General features: G+C 35.8%; 1 protein-coding gene across 1 annotated transcript; it reads left to right on the top strand.

Annotated features, from left to right (window-relative positions):
* Window positions 1-1,149: 1,149 nt before the first annotated feature.
* On the top strand, window positions 1,150-21,253 carry nr5a1b (nuclear receptor subfamily 5, group A, member 1b). The gene is made up of 7 exons (XM_030149764.1): window positions 1,150-1,168; window positions 7,570-7,682; window positions 7,835-7,976; window positions 12,126-12,694; window positions 14,579-14,698; window positions 16,399-16,546; window positions 21,000-21,253. Exons 1-7 carry the CDS (start codon window positions 1,150-1,152, stop codon window positions 21,251-21,253), a joined length of 1,365 nt encoding a protein of 454 aa, XP_030005624.1.
* The last annotated feature ends 5,091 nt before the right edge of the window (window positions 21,254-26,344 follow it).

Genomic DNA, 26,344 nt, shown 5'->3' with positions numbered 1-26,344 from the left:
GGTGTTAACCATGTATTTAACCACTGTACTTGTCTGAATACACCACTAATTACCTGATAACTGCATCAGAAGGTAGATTTTCTACAGCCTGAAAGAGTCTACAGATGTTGGTACAGTTTATATTTCTTCTCAGACCCTGTGAATTATGAATGTGCTGGAAATTAATTATTGAATTTTTTGCCCAGTGACGCAAAAAAAAAAACTAGCGAGAACTGCGTCTTTAAAAAGGGATGAACTTCGAAGGAAGTAGTTGTCGCACAAACAAAAGCCTTTGGACAAGGAGGAGACAGGTCAAATTTCACTCTTTTTCTAACCTTAATAAAGTTGTTTTTACATATCAGTTCAACCAAACCTTAACTATGACATTGACACACCCTAAAACATGGTGTTTCTGCAAATTTGAGCATATGCTGTATGTAGTTTTGGAATAGTCAGGTACTTGATCTAATTACAAAGACAGTTTCTCACTGTTGTTACAAGTGGTTTCTTACAAGTTTCTCATAAATTTACACCAGATGTCCAATCATTAAAAAAGGACAGGTCTACAGCTACATATTTGTCACAAGAACAAACTGTAACCCTAAACATAAATGAAGATTTTACTCCAATAAGTGCATGCTACACAGGCTAAAAGTAAAACAACATTCAGGATCAGAATTGCATCATTACATTACAGGTAAATATGACTATAATTACAATTATTCCCCTTAAATAAATGCATTGTTCTGGTTTCTTATTATGCCATGTTACACAGATTTAGCAGCAGTTGAACAGCTTCGATGGAAATAAAGACAAAATATAAACCAAATCTTACAAGGTCAACATTCAGGTCAACATTCAGGTCAACATTCAGGTCAACATAGTATATGTTATGTTTCTGTGCAAAGGGTAAAATGTGTTAGACACTCTTGTTCTGTATTTGTCTTTTTCCATCACACTGAAGTCCATGGTTCTGTTACAGAATTCTTAATCACACTGCCTGGACAGAAGAGAAAAAAAGTCCCTCACACAACATTTCATTGAGCTGTCTTTAGCTCTGATTACAGGACACCTCCATTAAAACCATGCAGTGTTTGTGTCACAATAAACATCATAACATTTATTTCAGTCCACATTTCCATTAATTTTTTTCACCAAGATTTTCTTCTGATGATGGAGAGTCAGACCAGTGTGTAAAGTCTCCATCACATCCCATAGATGGTCAGTGGCGTCTCATGCTTCCTGAACCACTCTTTCATGATCTGAGCCTGATGAATCCTGGTATTGTCTAATCTTTATGTTCTCTATTAAATTCATAGTTGTTAAGCCCATAAAGCCCCAGTGCTACTTTTATATTAGTTCCCAAATGAATTTTGTTTTTCAATATTTAACCTTTCATAAGTGATTAATCACCATTTATTGTATTTTTATTTTCTCTTTTTTGTGTTTTTGTCAGTGAAAATCAGGAATTTTCCTACATTTTATTTTCTGACTATGTACATGTTCATAAAAGCTCAGAGTACAGGTGAGGGTTATTTTCTCAATAACAGAGAAAACTGAAGAAAAAACTATTTTTTCAGTAAATTTATTATTAATTGAACATAAAACCAGCGTCTCCATCCACGGTCATTGATCCAACTCCATGGGTTGTACTGGTGAATCAATGCTGAAGCAGCCCTTGGCATAAATGAAACGGCGTAGAGTTGGACTGGTACAAATCTTTATTTCATCGAGCACCATGAAACTAAAACACAAACATTTGTACATAAGTTATTTTGCAAAGTTTACTTAGGTTACATTTTCTTTAAAAGCACAGACATTATTACAAACAAACAAGACATATTACTCATAATTAAAACTGTAATTTAATACACATATTTCAAACAAAAGAACAAACAAAACATGCCACTACAATTAATTACCACATACTTTGCTCCACCTACCAAGGGTGCAAACTCCTCACTCATCCAGTGAATAGCAATAGGTATGTGAACCAAACTGCGCTTTGACAAAAACAAAAAAACAAAAAAAACAAAAAAAACCCAACCCATTCCATATGAATATCAAGCTTGATATTTGTTCAAAATAATATGTCAAACAAATCAAACACATGTTCTTTCTGCTCACCTCACTTCTCTATTCAGCACAATCCTGCTCTGCTCTGTGTGGGAACTCAAATGCATGTGGCAAAACAGGTGTGTGGCAGTCTGCCTCATTATATCCCAAAAGGGGGTGTGGCAACAATAAAACAAATTGGGAAGAAAATCCAACAGAAACCAAAAATAAATAAAAACAAGAAAGAAGAAAAATCTAAAATAATAAACCTATCAACTGGCCACTAACAAATGCTATAGAAGATGATGGTGTTTCCACGGTAACTACGGAGCCTCTGAATGTCCAAATGGGTCGTATCTAATGACCATGAAAAGATGACAAACTGCATTTTACACTAATTATTTACATGTATTGATAGGATTAGTGGATCAACATGTATTAAACAGTTTAGATCAGTAGATGGTTTTGGTCACTAGTGGATGTTTGGGTCTTTATGGGTTAAGAAAAGAGAAGCTCCTCACTCATCAGTGATGGTGCTGTGGTGATACTGGTAATGCAGAGCAGACAGAAGGCAGAGTTGAGGAGGTCGACAATGAGAGGCAGAAGGTAAACAGGACAGAAAAGGAGCCTCTCATTTCTCTATTTTCTGTCTCTTTGATTCTTCATTCCTCCTCCAACCAATCAGAAAAACGACTGAGCTGAACTAAATTTGCCCAAGTCTGACAGAAATATGGTAATATACAATATCTGAATCTCAATAACTTAGCTTTAAATGTAGTTATTTATTCTTTTTTAATGTAACATATGAAATATAAAGGTTGTATCAGACTATGGTTGCTTCTTTTGTTTTTAACTGACTGTTTCCACCACCTTAAAGGCAACTGAATCACAGAAATGTGTTCATAAACATTTAAAAAACACACATTACGATTTAAACAATAAGTTCGACTAAGGATTCTAAAGGTTAACTAAGTCTACTGTATTCCATAGCTAGAATCCAAGCTCTTCTCTTCAGTCCAGATATACATTGTATGATTTTATTCTATTTAGACCAAGGTGAAAAAATGCAGTGATATCTTTGACCATGGATAAAAAACCTTCCACAGTGGTAGAAAATCACCAACAGCCATTGATCCAGTCTTGAGACTGTAGACAGTCAGGGACAAAATTGTAATATAAGACAAGATAAAATAAAATTTTCACAGTCCCACACTTGGGAAATTTGCAGAGTATGTATAAATTATATAAATATATGAAATGATATGAAATAAATACTGGTTATTGATGACTTTAAGTGGGGGATGATTTGACTGATTTATTTATTCACTGTAAAAGCAGCATTGACTACATAACTACAGTATATAATAATAATAATAATAATAATAATAATAATAATAATAATAATAATAATAATAAAATCAGAAATTAATCTGTTCAAATTAAATGACTGAAATTATTTACTGAAATAAGAATAAACATAAATGCACAACTTACTTAAAGCAGCGTATGACTTTCATCACTATTTTTTCTTCAAATTTGTAAAACCCCAGTGATAGCCTAATTATCACTAATCTATTAGCTTTTCCGTGCTTACACACCTGAATCACTTCCCTCACTCTGAACAGCTTCGAAGATGACTCCATCATAAACATAGTCTGTTTATTTACATAACAAACCGAAACATCACTCGAACCTTTTTGTAATTTTGTCACGAATTCTGGTCGATGATGGATTAATTGCGTAAAAATTTTCTATCAGATTAATTATGATGATGGATTAATCTGCATATTTTTGTACTCTGTATAAAGCTGTCTTATTTGCACTGTGTAAAAATCTCTGACGATTTGCACTACAATAATATATACATAAACATATATTTTTACAGACTGTATTCCTGTACATATCCACTCACTGTATAAAAACTTCAATTTGCACTTTCTGTACATATCACAATGTAAAACCCACTGTAAATAATAAATACATAAACATATATTTTTAATAGACTGGACCCACACATCCACTCACTGTATAAAAACTCCAATTGAGACTGGAGTCTGGACTGTACATATTACATTATAAATCCACTGTAAATCTCAACCCATTGATGTCCTTGTCTCTCGTCAAATGTTTGTCTATATTGTGTCTAGGTCCAGATATTGTCTGGGTTCATGTCGGAGCTGTATGTCATGAGCACTGTAAAAACCGAAGCCAAATTCCTTATATGTGTTCACATTCTTGGCCAATAAAGCTGATTCTGATTCTGATTAACACATTCATTTTGACAGCCCTAAATAATAATAATAATAATAATAATAATAATAATAATAATAATAATAATAATAATAATAATAATAATAATAATAATAAATAAACAAATAAATAAATAAATAATACTCTGAGTTGCTGTGAGAACATTATGGTGACCCTGATGATGGTCTACAGCACAGGTGTCAAACATGTGGACCGGGGCCAAATTCAGCCCGCCAAAGGGTCCAATCAGGCCCGCGGGATGAAATTGTGAATTGCAAAAATTACACTGAAGTGTGTCAAAGTCATTTTAATTCAGGTTCCACATACAGACACATACAGTCCAATTAGATTCGAAGTGGGTCAGACCAGTAAAATATTATCATGATAACCTATAAATAATGACAACCCCACATTCTCTCTGTATTTTTTGGTGTAAAATAGTAAAATTACATGAAAATGTTTACATTACCAAACTATACTTTTACAAAAAACATGAATAACCTGAAAAAATATGAACAAACGGAAATGTCTTAAGAAAAGTAAATACAATTTTACCAATATTCTGCCTGTTACTGAATGTTTTGTGTGATTGTAATGCTCATGTGTAAATGATAAACTGATAAGCCGATAAACCGAGGCATAATATTGTTAAAATTGCATTTGTTTTTCTTAAGACAATTCAAGTTGTTCATGTTATTCACATTTTTAAGGAAACGTTGTAGACAGGGCCAGATTAACACTTCATTGTACCCTGGGCAACAATATTCAAGGGCCCCATCATCACAACCCCAGGATCCCTATAATCTGGCAAAATACAGAATAAATTCCAGGAATATATGTAAACATACCCCATACTCCAATATCTAACTATTATCAATTGCATTTTGATGTACAAATGTGTAAATGCTCGTAGAACTATAAGTGCACTACTATAGCTCTTGTCAAGGCCACTCACTTGCATATGATGACATGAAACCAAAACACATCATCATCAGTATAATCTAAAATTGATCCACTACATTAGAAAAGAGAGGGAAGTGTCCTCCATTTCACAAAAAATAAATAAACCATTTCCAAAGTATCCAGTATTTATTTAACAACACTTTTTGCCAACACAAATGTATTGAATCGTCAGAAAAAGCCCACAGACAAAACACAAACATAATCTGATAGAATCAGATATGAATTTTAAACAGAAATCCCCTTGTCACCTCAGAATTCAACAAGAGAGTTAAAGTAAGTGCAATGTAAACATCTTGAAATCTGCTTTCTCTCAACAATAAACATATCTCAACATTTTCATGGAGCCACCACAAGGAAAAAATAAATATAATGCAGTATAATCTGCTAAAATAACCATTTTGGTCCCAGTTACTTTTAAAACAGAAAAACACATCACAATTCAAGGCATGTCAAGGCAAGGGTTAAACATTTTAATACTAATACTACATATACTAAATACTATAACCAGTGCCGGCCTGCTCGTCTCTTTAGACAGGGAAGCTCACTGTCTGCTTACATAAAAAAAAAAAAAAAAAAAAAAAAAAAAAAATAAGAAAATGCTCAGTAACCTTATCGTACCAAGTAGGCGTCTTTTTCAGGGACTGGACCAGTGTCCTCTCAATATCCAGTAGACCTAGGCTGCTTAGATTGCCTTGGCCCAGTGTGTTGTGGGTGTCAGACTTCAGCCTTTTTAAACTACAGATGCTCCTTTCACTCCGACCTAGGCGACAGTTTGACTGATTTAACTATCTACAAAACGATATTAAACTCGAACAAGAAATGATTAAATATGGAACTGAAACAAGAAACGCTGAAACTATGTTAAATTGAAACAAGGAAGTCCAATGAGTGTGTTTTATTTACAGTGCAAAAAATGAACGAGTAATTTCGTAGTACTTTCTCTCTTGATTTCCCAGCAGAATGTGTGACGGTATTAAAATGAACTGTCAGTGAAGGAGTAGATCTGAAAACAGCTGTCAGTCAAACGGGATTCAGCCTTTCGACCGATCCTCCAATCAGCACGTGGGATTCTGGCATACCCGTTCGAGCTCCGCCCACAGCTCCATTCACCCGCAGAGACACCCGGTGTCCGGGGGCGGGACAACATCGTGGCATTTATCCAATTACCGTCCAGTTTTGACGCAATGAAAAAAACTGTTCCATTCAGTCCCGTTGAAGTCCAGAGACGCCCGCAGTCTGCGGACAAATGCACTGAGCAGAGATGGAGGAGTAAACAGCGCAACGGGAATGTATGAGAAGTGACCAACATCGCGTCCGTTGGTTTGTGATAAAGCTGATTTGAACGAACTCATCTTTGAGATGAACGTGTTTTAACACATTTGTACTCAATAAAATGTCAACACAACCGTACATATTTAACCATTTAATTTTCATAATTTTAGGGGAAGCCGGGCTTCCCTTGCAGTCTATGAGAAATCGCCACTGATATAAACATCTGGAAAACCGTCAATTTCTCTCAAAGAAATACTTATCTGACCAATACTAAACTTCCCACTTAGCTGCTTCTCCATGTTTGCAATGTTTGATTCGCGTATGTCGCGTAGTTCTTGACGTCTCACATCCCGCTCAGTGCACGCACGTTGATTTGCGTCACCGCTGATTCGCTTTTTTGGACTGACCAATGAGGAGAGGGTCTCAGCTCACGGTCACAGACAGCAGGAGCAGGGTTTCTGTGCAGTGCAATGGCTCCGGGCAGCGGACAGTTTCATTTATAAGCAAAAGATAACCAGATATTTTCGTTATGCCCGAGCTACCCAGGGCCCTTCGGAGGTCGCGGGCCCCTGGGCAATTGCCCAGTTGCCCATATGGTTAATCCGGGCTTGGTTGTAGATATAAACCTAATCATAATATAATTTCACTTTTTTCACTGTTATTATTTTATTGGTCCAGCCCACTGCAGATCAAATTAGGCTGTATGTGGCCCCTGAAGTAAAATGAGTTTGACACCCCTGATCTAGAGCCACCATTGTCACTGAACAGTGAACGTGTTCATTGGCTGCAGCCTCAGACTGGGTCAGACCTCTATCTCTGCAGGATCAGGACCACGGAGAGCGACCCACCTCCGCAGGATGATCACATGACTCATTGATTCTCTGATAACCACATTTATCCTTCATGGAGCAGTCAACACATGCACAACAACTTTAATTTTAACACAAGGAACAATATTCAACATTTGGTCCAGGAAAAGCCAGATAATTATAGTTGATTTTTTTTTTTTTTTTTTTAAACCAGATTTAGTATTTTTACAGTGAAACAGAGGGATTGTTGTAATGGAGTTCATGCATAATGTGGTGTTAGAGGAGCTGTGTCCAGTCTGTGGTGATAAAGTCTCTGGTTATCACTACGGGCTCCTCACCTGTGAAAGCTGCAAGGTACAGGTTTGGGTTCATTCAGTTTCATCAAGTTACACTGTTTTACTCTTTTATTTACAGATTAGGTTTGGGTGTGATATGTTCTCATGATTTATATGTGTCTTTTTATTTTATTTTATTTTACATTAAACATGTCTTTTTTCTTAACACAGGGGTTTTTCAAAAGAACTGTTCAAAATAACAAGAAATACGTCTGCATTGAAAACCAGGAGTGCAGGATTGATAAAACCTACAGGAAACGGTGTCCATTCTGCAGGTTTCAGAAGTGTCTTCATGTTGGAATGAGACTGGAAGGTAAGAAGTTTGTTTAGGCTAGTGAAATAGAAGAACTGATGGTGAAGGCAACTGTTTCATTAATAATTAAAGTTAGTATTTAAGAATATAGGTGTATTGTTTTAAAGTGACACACCCATTCATTAACATGTCAATTAATAAATGTTGTGAGGTAAATTCTGTCTTTGTGCAGTAAAATAAAAAAAAAAGAATTACTTTCCTAAATCTGATGCTTTGTTGCATAAAACATATTAAAGTTTAATGTGTCTCCATCTAAAATTACTTGAACAATGGGAATAATGCTTTGGAAATAATCATTTTAGACATCTTGTGATTTGTTTTTCATAGATTCAGTATAATGTTCAACACAACCTGACAATTATCATGATATTATCATAAAGAATGTTACTATCATCATTTGTCATTCATTCTTTTGTTGAATATTAACTGTTTATACATTATTTTTCAACATGAGATGGTTTTATTTATATATGGCCTGTTATGGAGAAAACTAGAGTTTTGTCTTTTTATTTTATTACTTATTTATAAATTATTAAAGCAAATATTTCATGTGTGTTTTGCCAGATTTTTGACTCCTGATGGTTTTATGAGTCACATCTATAGTAAATGTTGGTGTTTCACTACTTTGTGACAGTGGAATAAAGCTGTGGTTCACCTAAATAAATGTTGCTGAACACTAAAGCTAAAATATATAATGAAAATATTATTTCATTAAAATGCCCAAAATATGAAAACAAAATTAAAACTACACATTAAACAAACAAAAAAGAAAATAGCATAAAATCAGCTTTAGTTTACCCCAGTGTTAAGGATATACACTGTTCAAGAATACAATGTCTTTGCACAAATATGTGACCTTCAATAAACATTGGTTTTGTAAATTGTATTTGATTTAATCCACCCTTTTTCAGCTTCTTTGACTCAAAACTCTCCTCAGAATATGTGAAAAACTAAAAACTAACACAAAAATAAATAAATAAATAAATAAATAAATGAAACAAAACCTACTACAAATCATAACTGTATTTACACATAAAATTAACTTGAACTGAAATAAATATAAATAAAAATAAATAATTAAAATTTAATTCTAAATAAAATGAGTCTACACATAGTTAGAAAACATAACATCTAATAATTATAATCTTGATAACAATATGTAACTCTTTAAATTACTGAAGTGTTTTCTAGAGGCAGATTCCTGTTTCTGCAGCTCTTCTTACATGATGCCCTTTCAATAACATTTTCTATCAAATATCATATATCTGTTTTTTGTATTAATTGTATTAAAACAAATGACTTTTGTAGTTTTTTAATTGCTCCACATATGCAAAGACATTTGTTCACAAAATCTATCTCCACTGCACTTATACCCATTTATTTTTTTTATCAGTGTGTTTTCCTCCTCTTCCATATATTGAACTATATTATTTTAAGGTTTTTCTACCTTTCCACTCAGGTTTTTGTATATGCAAATCAAAAATGCAAATAAAAAACAGCCGAATCGAACCAGACCTAGTTGTAAAATAACACTTTTTTTATCTATCTATCTATCTATCTATCTATCTATCTATCTATCTATCTATCTATCTATCTATCTATCTATCTATCTATCTATCTATCTATCTATCTATCTATCTATCTATCTATCTATCTATCTATCTATCTATCTATCTATCTATCTATCTATCTATCTATCTCTCTCTCTCTCTCTCTCTCTCTATATATATATATATATATATATATATATATATACACACACATTGGTTTATATACATTTAATGCAATAAAGTTATAAATGTTCCACTGGAAGGAACATGTAAAGTGAATGTATTGTAATGTGTAGACAGTGTTTTGAAGTAGATCTGGTAGATTTGAGACATAAATTCTTTCTGAGTAAAACCTATTTCCATCATTAATTCTTGTTAGTGCATCTTGTATATTGTTAACTACAGCCAACCAGCATTTTGACTTAAATTGTCCTTACTAATGACTCAAAGTTGGTCATGTTTGACTACTATACTTTTCATTGCTTCCCTGCTGTAATGCTTTTAACCCTTTCATGCATAGTGGTCACTACAGTAGACAGTTATTCTCCAGCTGTTCATGAGTTTTGTTGTTTTAATTCCATATCAGCTGACACAGTGGACACTTATGCATCATGTAACTTGGCTGTTCTGGATAAACCTGATCTGCATTAACATGTTTGAGTGTAAATCAATTGTTATTAGACTGTAATTATCATTTTTTCTTTAACAAAATATTGTTTTTTTTGTAGATTATCTCCATGAAGTGAGTAATGACTAGTATTAGAGTATGTTTAAATATGAGAAAACATCAGATTAGCTGCATTAAAAGTGTTTTATTTCATAGTTTTCACAGTATATCAGTAAATACACATTTCTTGGCTTCAAAAATTAAATGCATCGTATCCATTTGAGTGGACATTTTTGCAACTCCATGAAAATTAGGTTCATAAAAAGCTGTCAATCACATTGTTTTTTTTGTTTTTTTTTTCATGCCTAAAGAGGAATAAAAACAGGGCAAAATTATGATTAAGGTTCTCATAATTCATGCATGAAAGGGTTAATATTTTATGTAAAGCATTTTGAATTGTCTTGTACATGAAGTGTGCTATATAAATAAACCTGCCTTGCCTTGCCTTACTTTTCTGGAGGTTCTTTACTCATAGACCTGTGTAATCAAGTGAAACCAGTTCAAGTCCAGTGAGTAAAGCAATCACTGAGAAATATGATACGAAAACACTGAAAAGTAAGATGGATCATTATTAACCCTTTGTTGGGCAAGTGACTATTTTTGGTTATTTCCACACACATTACAAGAAGTGACAGCAACAGTTCCAGTGAGGAGAGTGAGTCAACAATCTCAGGTCCATTGGGGTCTACAGGGTCTGTAAGGTCCACCTCTGCATGAACAGTGAGTGTACCTGCTTTGTTAGGTACCATGAAGTAATGGTACTAATGTAAGGAATGATGTTCAAAGGGAGAATGTGGATGTGGACAGGGGTCTGGGTCAGCACTTATGTTGGTTTAATGTTGTAAAAGTGATGTTCTAATGTTCTAAAATACATCCTTTCACCTTACATGTTTTTTTTTTTTTTTTTTTTTTTTTTTTTGTAATTTTTATATTTACTTCTTGGATTTTAATTTTTTTTTTTTTTTGGCCACTTACAGGTAAGGAACCAAATATGATAAATTCACTGACTTTGCTTTTCTACATGACAATAAAAAATTTTGAACACTTTCACAAAAGTAACAAAGCATTTAGAAAGGGCAGACCTCCGCCAAAGCAGATCAACACACAAGCCCCATCACCACCAAAATTTAATTTAATCATTTGTTCTTTGTGCCAGTATCAACATTTCCCAATAATTTCATCCAAATCCGTCCATAACTTTTTGAGTTATCTTTCTAACAGACAAACTAACAAACTAACTAGCTAACTAATAAACAGCCTAACTAACAAACAAACAAACTAACTAACTAATTAACTGTCAAAAAAACTAACTAACTGCCAAACAAACTAACTAACTAACTAACTAACTAACTGTCAAACTAACTAACTAACTAACTAACTAACTAACTAACTAACTAACTAACTAACTAACTAACTAACTAACTAACTAACTAACTAACTGCCAAACAAACTAACTAACTAACTAACTAACTAACTGCCAAACAAACAAACAAACAAACTAACTAACTAACTAACTAACTAACTAACTAACTAACTAACTAACTAACTAACTAACTAACTAACTGCCAAACAAACAAACTAACTGCCAAACAAACAAACTAACTAACTAACTGTCAAACAAACAAACTAACAAACAAACTAACAAACAAACAAACAAACTAACTAACTAACTAACTAACTAACTAACTAACTAACTAACTAACTAACTAACTAACTAACTAACTAACCCCAATGAAAACATAACCTCCTTGGTGGAGGTAGTAAAGTTTTGTTGTGTCCTCTAGTAACACACTAAGGTTGAAATTTGGAATTTCAGAGTATTCCTATGTGTGACCTATAAAGGGTTCAGATGAATCATTATGTATGTGGGTGGAAACACGTAGGTTATTGTGTAAAATGGTGTTTTAATGTCATACGACCCGTTCTCTCCAGCTGTTCGGGCAGATCGGATGCGAGGCGGCCGGAACAAGTTTGGACCCATGTACAAACGTGACCGTGCCCTCAAACAGCAGAGGAAAGCTCTGACACAAGCATCTGTGGTCTCCTCAAACCTCCAGAGAGGCTTCAATGAGCACTCGCAACCTGTTCCCATAATTCCCTGTGTAACCGCACGAGAGGACCTCATCAGCCTCCAGCCTCCGTTACCTTCCAGTTCACCTGGGTCTTATCCCTGCACCCTCTCAAACTGGACCATCAAATCAGACCACACCAACAGCAGTGTACATTCACCAGGACCTCCTGTAGAAAACAACATTCATTCAGAGGAGATCTTCTCCACACAGCTTTCCAGAATGCCCCGACTGGTGATTGAGTTACTGCGCTGTGATGTAGATGAGCTGCAGCTGCAACAGAAGATCAATGTTTATCTCCAGCAGCAGCAGAACATCTGGAAGAAGCATGGAGCACCCAGTACCTTCAGCCTGATGTGTCACATGGCCGAGCAGACTCTGTTCTCCATAGTGGAGTGGGCTCGGAGATCCATCTTCTTCAAACAGCTTAAGGTAACGTCCTGTATGTCATCTTCCACAGCAGATGAATAACACAGATTGGTTTTATTCTGAAGCTAATGTACATGGTGTTATGTATGTGCATGTTTTTGTTTTTTGTTTTTTTTTGTTGCTGTGGAGAGTTTTTGGTCATTTTTAACCCTTAAAGGAGTGATATTTTGCTTTTTTAAATGGAATTATGCATTTTCAAACATTTCCCTGTGGTCTACATAAACTGTAAATGCTATGCTTAGGTCTGAATTCTTCATTAATTCAACTCCACAGGTCCGTCTTCAACCCTATTTCTGAATAATGACACCAGAAAGGTCATTCTGAGCCCTGGCCCTTTAAATGCACATGACCCCACCCCCTCCAGGTTGTTGACCGTGCTTTCTGCCTTGTTCAGCCACTTGTGTTTGTTAATACAACCAACAATGAAACATTTTAGGTCATCGGCTCAAAATTAGGATATATTTTCAGTTTTTACTACAACCGCTGCTGCTGACAAACAGTTATGTCATACTCTGAGAAATGTTCGTCGGAAGTCTTGACCTTATATGTGCAAATGTCGTGGCGTAACTAGTTATAGACGTAACAAATTAAGCAGGAATTGAAACAAGTTGTAGAAATCCACTCAATTTTTGCCAAAATGAATATAAAGATCGCTTTGCAGCACCTTGAGGGTTCAAATTCAAACTTTTTGAACTATTAGGGTCCAAATACACAAATAAATGTACCAAAGACTAATAAAAGTGGGTTTAGCAAAATATGACCCATTTAAGGACCTAAACAGCTACTGTGACCAAAAGCATCTATTGATCTAAAATGTTTAATAACTGTTGATCCATTAATCCTGTCAATACATGTAAATAATTGAGGTAAAATGCAATTTCTGAGCTTTTCATAGTCACCAGATATGACTCATGTGGACGTTCAGAGGATCTATAATGAACGTGGAGACACTGTCATCTTCTACAGCATTGATTCACCAGTATAACACATGGAGTTGGACAAACCATAGTGGTTGTAGATGCTTGTTTTTATGTTTAGTTAGTCATATATTTAGCTGAAATGACACTTTCTCTTCAGTTTTAGCAGTTTTGATGTAATAAACTCTGAGTTTTCACAAACATCTATATGATTAGTAAATTAAATACAGGAAAATATATGATTTACACTGAAAAATGCAAATAAACAGAGGTTAGTAGTATAATAAATGGTGATAAATTATTTAAGAAAGGTAAAATAGAGGAAAATTTATCTGGGACCTGCCACAAAAGTAGTACTGGGCAGACCAGAAAATTTCATCAAAATCTGCCCATAACTTTTTGAGTTATGTTGCACACTAACGGGCAGACAAACAGACAGACAGACAAACAAACCCTGGCAAAAACATAACCTCCTTGGTGTGGGGGGGCCCACGGGGGGGGCCACTGATCAGCCTTGGTGGAGGTCTGCACTCTCCGAGTGCTTCTAGTTGATTGATTGATTGATTGAAAAAAACAATGTGATTGAAATTTTTTTGATGAACCTATTTTTCATGGAGTTACAAAAATGTTCACTCAGCTGGACACCATGTATTTAATTTTTGAAGCAAAAAACATGTATTTAAAACCCATCATCAGAAAGTGATATACTGTATGAAAACTATGACCCCCCCCCCCCCCATCACCACCAAAATTAAATCAATTGTTCCTTGTGCCAGTATCAACATTTCCTGAAAATTTCATCAAAATCCATCCATAACTTTTTGAATTATCTTGCTAAAATTAGACAAACAAACAAAAAATCCGAAAAAATTTCAATCTTATTCATGTAGATTTACTTACAGGTCTGGAATAGTATTAAAGGGAAGAGTGTAACCTGTGTTTGTTTGGTTTTGTTTGTTTCCGTCGTAAGGTGAGTGACCAGATGATGCTTCTGCACAGCTGCTGGAGTGAACTGCTGCTCCTGGACGTCATCTCCAGGCAGGTTCTTCATGGTAAAGACGGTCACCTTCTCCTGGTCTCTGGGCATGAGGTGAGACCTTCACTCCCCACAGTAATATTGTTAACATGTAATGTGACGTTGACAGTCATTTTTGCTTTGTTAAAATGGAAAAAAGTTTTTAAGCTGTAGAAAAATTAACAGCCTGAGAATAAAATCTGTGAATAAAATAAATTACATCATTGGTTACAAAGTTAAAGGCATATTTTTGTAATATTTCTTAAAACTTCTTAATATCCACTAGGTCTCCATCATTCTGGTTAACACTTACAACTATTTTTACACTGATGTTCAAATGAATTTTACTCTACATTTATGTGATTTATTAATGTTTTTTATTATATCATCCCCAGCATTTTGAATTTTTTGTATTTTCCTATTGAAAACTGAAGAAAAAGAACTTTTTTTCATCATGAATTTAATATAAAAACAAGTATCTACAACCTTTGTCATTTGTCAAAATATATGGGTTTTACTGGTGAATCAATGTTGTACAAGTGTTTCCATGTTCACTACGGAGCCTCTGCACGTCCAAATGGGTCATATCTGATGCAAGAAACACATAGTTTTAGTGGCTCAAAAGTTATCAAACATTTTCGATCAGTAGCTGCTTTTGGTTGAGGGTAAAGGATTGGGGTTTCTCTGTGTGGATGAAAGGCTCATTAGCTGCTGCTTCATTGAAGTATATGCCAAAACGCTAACTTGCTAATATGCTAATTAGGATTAGCATCAAACTTTAACACAATAAGTCTGGATGAAGTTGTACAAAAATACACATATAGGGACAATTACCTTCTTCAGGTTGCAGTATGTCCACTACAGCATTACAAATTGTGTTGATAAACCAGATTCCTTTGACAAAAACACACATTTTAATTATCAAAACACATTGAGTTTTTTAGTGCTGGCTCATGCTGTTAGATTGCTTGCATTACTGTAGTTGCTTTTCCATTGACCCTCAAATTGCGCAAATATAACTTGCGCATAAAAATTTACCTAATGCAAAAAGGACAATTTCGCCAAAAGTCTCATTTTTCAAATAAAAGTTTTTGCGCTGGCAAGAGGTGATTTTTCAGGTATAGCGCAAATGGTATATCACGCAAAATTGGAATGGAAAGACCTTTTTTCGCAACTAGAGTCAGGTGAATTAAAAAAACAGATGCTGACGGACGTTACAACAAGCGAAGAAGAAGAAGAAGAAACATGTCGCGGTATGTGTGGACACACCAGGAAACCCAATCATTTTTTAATTTAGTACAAGATAGAGGAGTAATATATAATAATAATGAATATATCTGTAAATCAACACCATATTTACGTTCGTTGCCATGTTTATGGAATGATTTCTCATGTCATCTCGCAATAATAAATAAACAAATCGTCGCATTTGTGATTTAATGGAAAAACCGACATTACGCACTTCTGTTTTTTGACATTCAGTAAATATTGGTAAAGTTTTGCGCGTATGTCCAATGGAAAAGCGACTTTTGTTATTTTGTAGTTTTTTAACATGTTAGTTTGGATCCAAACTAACAAATACATTCACGATCAAAGCAGTAGACCAGCAACAACCAAATTAGAAGATTATTTGTAGATTATATTGTAGATTATAATTTTGAGTTTCTACAACATACGGACTCACATTTGGAAGTCACATGAAACAAAGATGGTCTGAAATGTTGGAAACAGCCTCCTGAAGTTTGATACTTATTCATATGTTTTCTACGGTCCAGGTGGAGCTGTCGGCCATAGCCTATCATGCTGGTCCAACCTTGGCCAACCTGGTACAGAGGGGACAGGAGCTGGCCCAGAAGTTCCACATCCTCCAAGTGGACCGTCAAGAGTTTTCCTGTATTAAGTTTCTGACCGTCTTTAACCCAGGTTAGAGCAACTAGGACAGGACAGTTGAAATCCATGTCTCAGAGGAGGAAAACTCAGGTCTAGAAAACACTGTACAGTAGGGATGCACCGATACCACTTTTTTCCAGACCAAGTACAAGTACTCAAATTTGAGTACTTGCTGATACAGAGTACTGATACGAATACTTAATAATCCCATTCCAGTTCTTAGTTCCTTTTGTAAATGTGCTTTATTGTTGTTGTCATTAGTCTGACTGTAACAAAGTGTTGCTACTGACATTTAATGTGCTGGAATGAGCGTTTGTCAATCAATCCACCAGGGGGCGCCACTCTGAATTAACCATACTGGACAAATACCACGAAAAAAGTAAAGTTTTTTGAGAAGAAGAAGAAAGTCGGTGATAACAAACATGGAGACGACAGAGATACCACTAGTGTGGATACTAATGTTGCAGTGTTTTCGCTGGTAAGGTTTAAAAGTGAAGCTTCAGGAAGTAGGGAAAAGATAAATGAGCGATAAGTTTTGTTTTCACTTCCACTAGCAGCGGTCTGCCCAGCTCCTTACCCCCATAGTGTTATAAGTAGGACGGAAACTGGCCCAGCCCTTGGTAGTTGTCCTAAATCTGTCAGTAGTTTTTCTCTAACTCACACAGTGGCTCTTTGAACAGATCCTCTACCTCCACGGTTCCCGCTGGTATTCTCCATCTGGGTACGCATCCGTTAGCACCTGGAAAACAGATGGAATGTACACAGAGGACGGACAGAACGCTGTGTCTGTATCTGTCTGTGTCTTTTATGTTACTTGCAGTCAGCGTTACTTTTATCACCATCATTTATTTTGAAAAATCTCCACACTGCTGTCAGTACTCCACTGCCGCCTACCTGCTGCACTTAACTGTGAATGTCACGCTGCCATAAGTGGTATCGGTGTGGTTGTATCAGATTACTTTTGCGAGTACAAGTACAAGTACACAGGATGAGTATTGGAGCCGAAGCCCGATACTAGTATTGGAATCGGTGCATCCCTACTGTACGGAGATATTTTATATTTTATTGGATATATCAACACACAACTTATCATGAGATTGGATTCCTGTTTCATTGGACGCTCTCTGTTTCTGGGTATTTCGCTATTGTTTTGTTGTCCACATTACATTTTCATACAAAAATACAATCACGGCCACAACTTACGTCTTCCTCATTGGGCAGATAAATTACACACAAATGACAAAGTAATGGAAGAAGCAACATAATCTGTCATAGTGACGTGCTGATCCGCTGTGTCCCTCTGGAACAGCTTCAGTTGTCTTTGGCATTTGGGCCCTTTTCATTTGGTGTTTTTCTGACGGTGGAGGAGAACATCCAACACATCAGTCCAAACTCTTCTGTACATATTCAGTTGAATTCAGATCTAATGACTGTGAAGGCTGTAGCATACCATCTACATATTTTAATAAATGTCTGAATACTGAACAAACTGTCCCACTGTGCACAACCAACTCCTAACGACCTAATTTGGGAAAGAATTGCATTACAGTCACTGACAAAAGTATTGTTTTATCCCCTTTGAATCATGCATCATTTACACATAATATGTTCATCATTAAAATGTCACTTTACACTTGAAGAAAGTCACCGTTTGAGGTAAAACTGTTGTATTATCAGATTGTGAAAATAGGTAAATATGAAGTCTACACATCTGAAAGTCACATAAATGACCTTAACTTTCTGTCTCCTTGATCTGTTCCGAGTCGTTGAAGCTTCAACATTATCAGACTATAGGGATTTTTGTTTCTTTTAATACTTTTTTTTCTTCATCTTTTTTTTTTTAAACATTTATTAGAGGAAATTCCTTGACATACTGTATGGTTCAGTCTCATACATATTGTACAATTCTTGTCTTATACATATTTTTTTTCCGACTTATACACACACGTGTGCAGGGAAAAGAAAGTAGAGGGAAAGAAAAAGAAAAAAAACAACAGCCCTCCACAGGTCAGCGGCATACAGTCGTGGAAAAAAATTATTAGACCACCCTTGTTTTCTTCAATTTCTTGTTCATTTTAATGCCTGGTACAACTAAAGGTACATTTGTTTGGACAAATATAATGATAACAACAAAAATTGCTCATAATAGTTTAATTTCAGAGCTGATATCTATCCATTTTCCATGTTTTCTTGATAATAACCAAAATCACTTCAGTTTTTACATCAATAGCAGTGGCATTGTACTGACAAAAACAGTGCTTTTAGGCATTCCATGTTTTCTTTTCTGTCTGTTTTAGTCACATGATACACACAGGAGTTAGTACTTGATTGCATAACTATTGTTTCTGATGACCTTTGATGGTCGAATAATTTTTTCTGCAACTGTGTCTTCTTTGCCAGATATGATTAAACAGGGGACCATCTTTCTAAGTAAATGTCCACCCGAAGTTGCAAGCTTGTGGTTATATTTTCCATACAGTCCACAGCTTTCAATCTTTGGATCCACTGGCCCACGGTTGGTGGGTGGGGTTCAAGCCAGTTTACAGTGATAATTCTATAAGATAAGAAAAGATAACCTCCTGAGACCCAGCAATGCATTTTTGTCCTCTAGAGGGGACAAGAGTTTTACAGCTTTATTGAAAGACAAAAAACAAAAAACAAAATGCTGTCCACTGCAAAGGACATTCCATAATTTTTTTTTTTTAAATGCATGTGAAAAAACTGTTGTATTTTGCTGTTTCCAATAAAGGCAATTATTTAATGTAAAAAAAAAAACAAAACAAAACTTGTACTTTCCTGGGTCTCAGGAGGATAAGATAAGATGAGATAAGATGAGATAAGATGAGATAAGATAAGATAAGATAAGATAAGATAAGATAAGATAAGATAAGATAAGATAAGACTTTATTGATCCCATCATGGGGAAATTTAACAGTTTCAGCAGCAATATGCACACGTAGTGCAAAGGAAAGACAGGTAAAAATAGCTAGTAATACAAGAACTCTAAGCATATATATTGTTTTTTTCCTCAATCCGTCTAAACGTACATTCCCTAGAATTATCTGGTGAGGTTCAAATGGTGCATTCAAGTCTAAAATTTCTTGTATTTCCTTATGAATTATCCCAAAAAATTCTTAAGTTAGGACAGTCCCAAAAAATATGTGAGAAATCTCCGATTAGACCACACTTCTTTTAATACTTTTAACCCTTTAAAACCTGACGTGTCATCACTGATACACCCTACACATATGCAATTTGGATGGCTGTAACTCTTTTACTGTTTGTGCAATTGGAAAAATTCCAACAGTTCCTAAAATCTGAGATGTTGCGCTTTATAGGCTTTATTGGGTCAGTTCAGTACTTTCACTCATGTGTGTACTAGAAGCTGGAGAAGAAGCTGTTTCAGCAGTATTATAGCATGCAGTACATTGTAAATGACTACTAGATTTTGAAAGTTCTAAGTGTTCTGGAAAAATGGGCAAAAGGACTCACTCACAGCATATTTTACTTAGCTTTTTAGAGTCAAAATTAGACAAAAAAAAAAAAAAAGTTCCGGTGGACCATTTTAGGCTTAGGGTTTAAAGGGTTAACCGCATTCTCGAAGATGGAAGTAAAATGTGCCAAGGCAGCAGCTGTTTTGGTGTTAATGACATTTATTACTTGTGACCAGAGATGCAGTCTATTGAGCTGTTTGACATAAAAGTAATGCCGTGTTTCCACTACATGGAACCAGCTTGACTCGGCTCGGCTCGGCTCGACTCAGTATTCCTGGAGACCGTTTCCATAACAGGATACTACTGACTTTCCAGTAGCTATGACCTGGATGTCATATTGATGCAGGGTGTTATTTCTGTGTCGTCTGATTAGAGAGTTAGTGATAAACTCACTCGTTGTGTGTTGTCTCATCTGAATTTTTATGTCGACCACCAAAGACTGAATCTCCTCGACCGACTATGATGTAGTTTTGGGCTGTTATCATGTGGATTAATGTACCGCTATATTTACTGTCAACTTCTGTATCTGTTTTTTGTAAAATGACGGGTCACAGAGAAAACTGTCTGACCAATCAGTGGTCTGCAGTGTTATACGTCACAGTTTAGTATCGCTTGGAACCTCAGTGGAGGTGATACCAAAAAACTAGTACCGGGTACCAGATTCCAGGTCCTTTTTCGTAATGGAAACGCAAAAAGGCCGAGCCGAGTCAAGTCGAGTCGAACCACGCAGTGGAAACGCGGCATAAATGTTTCTTCACTAATTTTACCACAAACCACAGCCTTCTTAACTTGTTGAAATTATCTTTAAAACTGACAAACATCTTATGTGTAAATGGTTGTAAAATTTAAACAGGATCTAAAAATCTATCACCAATGACCCCGATCATATTTTCTTCTCATGGGGCACAGTGAAAGGCTCTCTAATCCAATAATATTTTAGGACTGAATTTTAGTAAATTCACTGCTGTTGTGTTCTGTCCTCTTGTGTCCAGATGAGAAACAGCTGGAAGACTCTCCGTTCATAGAGAGCGTCCAGGAGCAGGTTCAAGGAGCCCTGCTGGAGTACACCCTGTGCACTACCTCTCAGTGTCTGGGGAGGTTCACCCACCTGCTGCAGTGTTTATCTGACATTCGCTCCCTCAGCACCCTGGCTGAAGACTACCTGTGGTACAAACACCTGAGCGGTGAGGTGCCCTGCAACAGCCTGCTCATTGAGATGCTCCACGCCAAACGCAGCTGCTCATGATGACTCATGTTCTGCGTGTGTCTGTGAAGCTGCAATAAATCTTTAAGTATAGCTGATTCTTTAAGTGTCCTTTGGCAAAAAACAAAACAACTATTGAGCATAGTAGCCTCTTTTTCACCAAATTCCCAGAAACTCTTATTACCAATGTCATGGAAAAATCTGTCAATAGAGAACACAAAAGTCAAAACTAGTCTTACGTGTGAGTTTATTCACCCCCTGCAGGGAGGACCCCCCTCTAACAAAAGCATGAAGCTAAAGTGTAGAAGGAAAAGGGGGGTAAGGAGGAGCAGAGGCAGTGAGTTTTTATACACACTAGATATGACATGACAGACATGATTCTGACAGAAATGAGGGCAAAGTGAAAGTCAGCTGACAAGCGGACAAAACATCATGGAGCTATCATGAGATAGACAGGAGACACTCAGACTCCCTCTACTTAGAACGGGGGAGAACCACCAGATGTTAGATGGGGGGGGCTCTGGTCATGTGCGTCAACGAGAGACAAAACACTCCATGTTCTTCTACTGTCCGATGGTCCAAGAGTGTACTGTGACATTAGATATGGATAGTGTAGGATGCTCTGTGCCATGTGTCAGCGTGATCACTTAGAGAAGAGGTTTAACGTAAGAGGCACATAAGTTATATAATGATATGAGTATGCCTAGTTAGATAGGAATTACACAAATGTCAGATACGACCAGCCTAAGTGACCTGGATTTGACCGTTACATAAGTGACATATAATTTTGCCACTACCCCAGGAATTTATTTACCTGAGTAAAAGAATTCCTGGTAATCTCACCTCAAAGTTCCTGGAAATGTATTCAAATGAGGCTCGGTTGGTTCAAGTCCTGGAATACTCAAAGTCCTGCTGAATTTCTTTTGAGCATAAGTCCACGCTCTTTTAAGTGTATTTTTGAACATGTTTTCTATGAGAAAGTGTACCATCATTAATAATTACACTATTTTTGATGTTTTTTCTATTCTTGTTATTCATATTCTTAGCAGTAATATAGATAAATAACGACATCAGATGTTGTATTTGTTGTACGTGAGCTCAACCAAATGGAATGTATAGTTCATGCACTGCACATGCTGTAACTACAGATCTAGATTTTTTAATGAGGGTCGTCATTAACTGTGAAATGGTTGAAATCATGAGGACTTTTCTGACAGTGAGTGGTTTGAAATTGGAAAAGTGTTTTATTTATGCTGTGTCTGAAGTGAGAAGCTTGTTCCAGAATCATCTCTTTTTGCAGTTTAGGTAACAGTAGGAATATTACAGTTATACAGATGATTCACATTTCTATCCCATCACTTACAAGCAGAGCTGTCTAATACGACCCAAAAAACCCCCCCGAAACATTATGATGTTCTGGACAGTTTATGGTTTTAATTGATTGCTTTCTGGCTACATAAACCAAAGACAAAATTTTTAAAAAGATTTGCAAATTCAGACACTTTACTGGAACAGTATGTCATATATTACATATTCACAATCAATATATTACAAGATGCAAACAGGATGCATTTAGAATCTTTTTGCAATGGATAAATCTCTGGAGGTATAATCCTGATTTTGTGATTTACAAAAATAAAAAATTTACTTACAAAACCAGAGTCAAAGAGTTTCTTTTCAGTTCTCATCACACAAAGGATTAGATTCATAATCATTCTGAGAATCAGCTCAGAGAGATTTTAACTGAAGCACAAAAGTTTTAACAAGGTGTCCAAGAAAATTCTAATGAAGGGATAAAAACTTTTATGTCAGTGAGGATATAGAGTTGACTACGATACTAGGAAACGAAAGATTAGAAATGAACAAATGAACAAACATCCATCTGTCCGTCCATCCATCTGTCCATCCATCCATCCATCCGTTTGTCCATCTGTTCGCCCATCCGTCCATCCATCCATCCCTCCATCCCTCCATCCCTCCATCCATCCGTCCGTCCGTCCATCCATCCGTCTGTCCGTCCGTCCATCTGTTCGCCCATCCATCTGTCCGTCTGTCCATCTGTCCATCCTTCTATCCATCCATCCATCCATCCGCAGACATCTCTAATATATGCGTTCTCTGTATCCAGGCCAGTCTAAAAAAAGGTTTTCATGATGAAAAGAAAAGACTTTCAGAGACAAAACAGCCACTGATGAGGTAGCATGACTGGGTTGTTTTGTGGTGATTAGTGTTAACTGGACAACAATACTTATCATTTCAAATGTGTGGTGTTTCTTCCATACTATCTCAACATTATTGTGTTATTTGTTTATCATTTATCATCTGTAGAAGCCCTTTACTGGAACAGCGCTCCAATTTTGTTGTATTTTTAATGCAATGACTATAAAGATTGTTTTTCCGATTCAGATGCCCTTTGCTGATGTTATCTCGTCAGCTGTGGTTAACATTCTGTCCCAAATGTGCAACCTTGTCCCTAATGTAGAGTTGACAACAAAGAGCATTCATTCAACAATATTTTGAAAAGCTGAAAAGGTTTGGGATTTGGGAAGCTTAAAACAAAACAAAACTAGAAGCACTCAGAGAGCGCAGACCTCCGCCAAGGCTGATCAGTGGGCCCCCCCACCCCCGATCACCACCAAAATTTAATCATTTCTTCCTTATCCCATTTCCAACAAACCCTGAAAATTTCATCCAAATCTGTCCATAACTTTTTGAGTTATGTTGCACACTAACGGACAGACAAACAAACAGACAGACAAACAAACAAACAAACAAACCCTGGCAAAAACATAACCTCCTTGGCGGAGGTAAAAAAGTTCTGCTGAAAGTGAGATTATGGACATTTTTTTGTGGATAGATTTAAGGATAATATGATCCATATCAATGCCATCAGTACATCAGACACACCTTATTATTGAACATGTGATTTTTTTTTTTTACTGAAATTAAGGTTCAAATAATTCCTGGCTTAATTGAACTGGTCCCACTGGATGAACTGGTCAGTGCTGAGGCTGACTAATGCCCTGCAGCATCAACGCAGCCTTCATTGTTTTAAAAATAGGTGTCATGTGTTTGTGGCAAATCACTTATGCTGCATTATAAAATATTGTGGAACACAGAGGTAATGGACGATGAGACCAGAGACACTGTTTGTCCAGGTTTAAGTCAGAGAACAGCAAATCTGTTATCTCACTCTCAGATCCCTCAGATTACACCTTCACCTGCTTTAATAAAACACTTAATCAACATAATGCACTCATATTGTTGTGTGGAGGCAGCATATCTGATCTTGTCCACTTGACTGGAGCCCATTTCCTGCTCGACCTTGATGTCCAGCTGGCATCAAGTTGGCATCCGTTCTATTCAAGGACAAAACAGGAAAGGCACATCAGCTTGATTTACAGAGTTACAAGCCTCTGGGGTAATGACTACAATCCTGATTACCAATGCTTTCTGTAAAATGTCAGAGAATGTGAGGCTGGAGGAACCACTAGTTTAATCTTAAACAATGTGTTGTACTGCATAAGCCAGTTTTATTACCCATTGTTTCAAATCTACATCTGAGGTGCACTGACCATGACCAAGGCATACACATGACATTTCTGTCTACCTGTATGACCTATATATCCTAGACATCTGCTGTGGTCGTTATTTAAGGCATAACCATAAACTGGTGCACATTCCCTGCACAAAACAGTAATAGGTATTTGCACAAGGGGGCGTGATATCGTCATTTTCTCTTTCTATGTTTTCTTGGTCCACTCTCTAAGAATTTAAAGGAAAAACTCCTTCTTAATGACCTAAGTCTCTGTTTGTGTGTCTGACAAGTCTAAATGCAGAGAAACATGTTTGTTTTGCAAAATATCCATATGAGTGTGGACATGGTAGTAGTTAAAGCTGCAGGAATTGAAATCCATAGGAAAGCACATCACAATTGAAAATAAACACATTTCATCTGCTGCTCTCTGCTCTTTGTCCAAATCAAAAGACTTAATACAAAAATACATGACCTGATGCTGTTTCATGCTGTTATGGAAGTCAGACCACATGACCTTTTCCACTGAAACACAGGCCAGTCTTTAACCCTTGTGTGGTGTTCAGATTTTTTTTGTTCGTGGGTGCATTTGTGGGTTTTTAATTCAATATAATCAAACAATTTAATTTTAAAATACTCAGCAGATGTTTACTTCATCCCAATTACAAACAACATAAAAAGCTTATGTGTTTAATAATTTCCTTTGCTAGATCACATTTATGAATTAAAATGCTACTCGTTTTTTTTAATAAAATGTAATATAATCAAGCTATGAGAGGAAAAAACACATTAAAAAATTACTCATCATTTTTCTTTTAATAAAAAATGAAAACGGGTCCCACGGACCCAAACACCATACAAGGGTTAATGCTCCCTACAAACTGATGGTTGTTTAGTAAATGAGAAGCTACTCAGAGAAACATTTTAATTGCTGTAGTAATTATTCAATATAATAAGTATTATTGTTATATTATTGTTATATTATTATTATTATTATTATTATTATTATTATTATTATTATTATTATTTTATAGTCACCATGAACATCTGTTAAAACTTAAAACACAGAGTACTCCATTCTAAATAAATTTACAGAGTCAGTTGTACTGTGTGTGTGTGTATACACACACACACACACACACACACACACACATATATATATATATATATATATATATATATATATATATATATATATATATATATATATATATATATATATATATATATATATATATATATAGGGTGGGGAAGCAAAATTTACAATGAACATTTAGTTGTTTTTTCTCAGCAGGCACTACGTCAATTGTTTTGAAACCAAACATATATTGATGTCATAATCATACCTAACACTATTATCCATACCTTTTCAGAAACTTTTGCCCATATGAGTAATCAGGAAAGCAAACGTCAAAGAGTGTGTGATTTGCTAAATGCACTCGTCACACCAAAGGAGATTTCAAAAATAGTTGGAGTGTCCATAAAGACTGTTTATAATGGAAAGAAGAGAATGACTATGAGCAAAACTATTACGAGAAAGTCTGGAAGATACTATTAAAGAAGAATGGGAGAAGTTGTCACCCAAATATTTGAGGAAC

This window comes from Sphaeramia orbicularis, chromosome 12 (assembly GCF_902148855.1).
Source record: "Sphaeramia orbicularis chromosome 12, fSphaOr1.1, whole genome shotgun sequence".
In the NCBI taxonomy this organism is placed as follows: Eukaryota; Metazoa; Chordata; class Actinopteri; order Kurtiformes; family Apogonidae; genus Sphaeramia; species Sphaeramia orbicularis.
The sequence above is the reverse complement of the archived record's forward strand: the minus strand, read 5'-3'. Positions and strand labels throughout refer to the sequence as shown.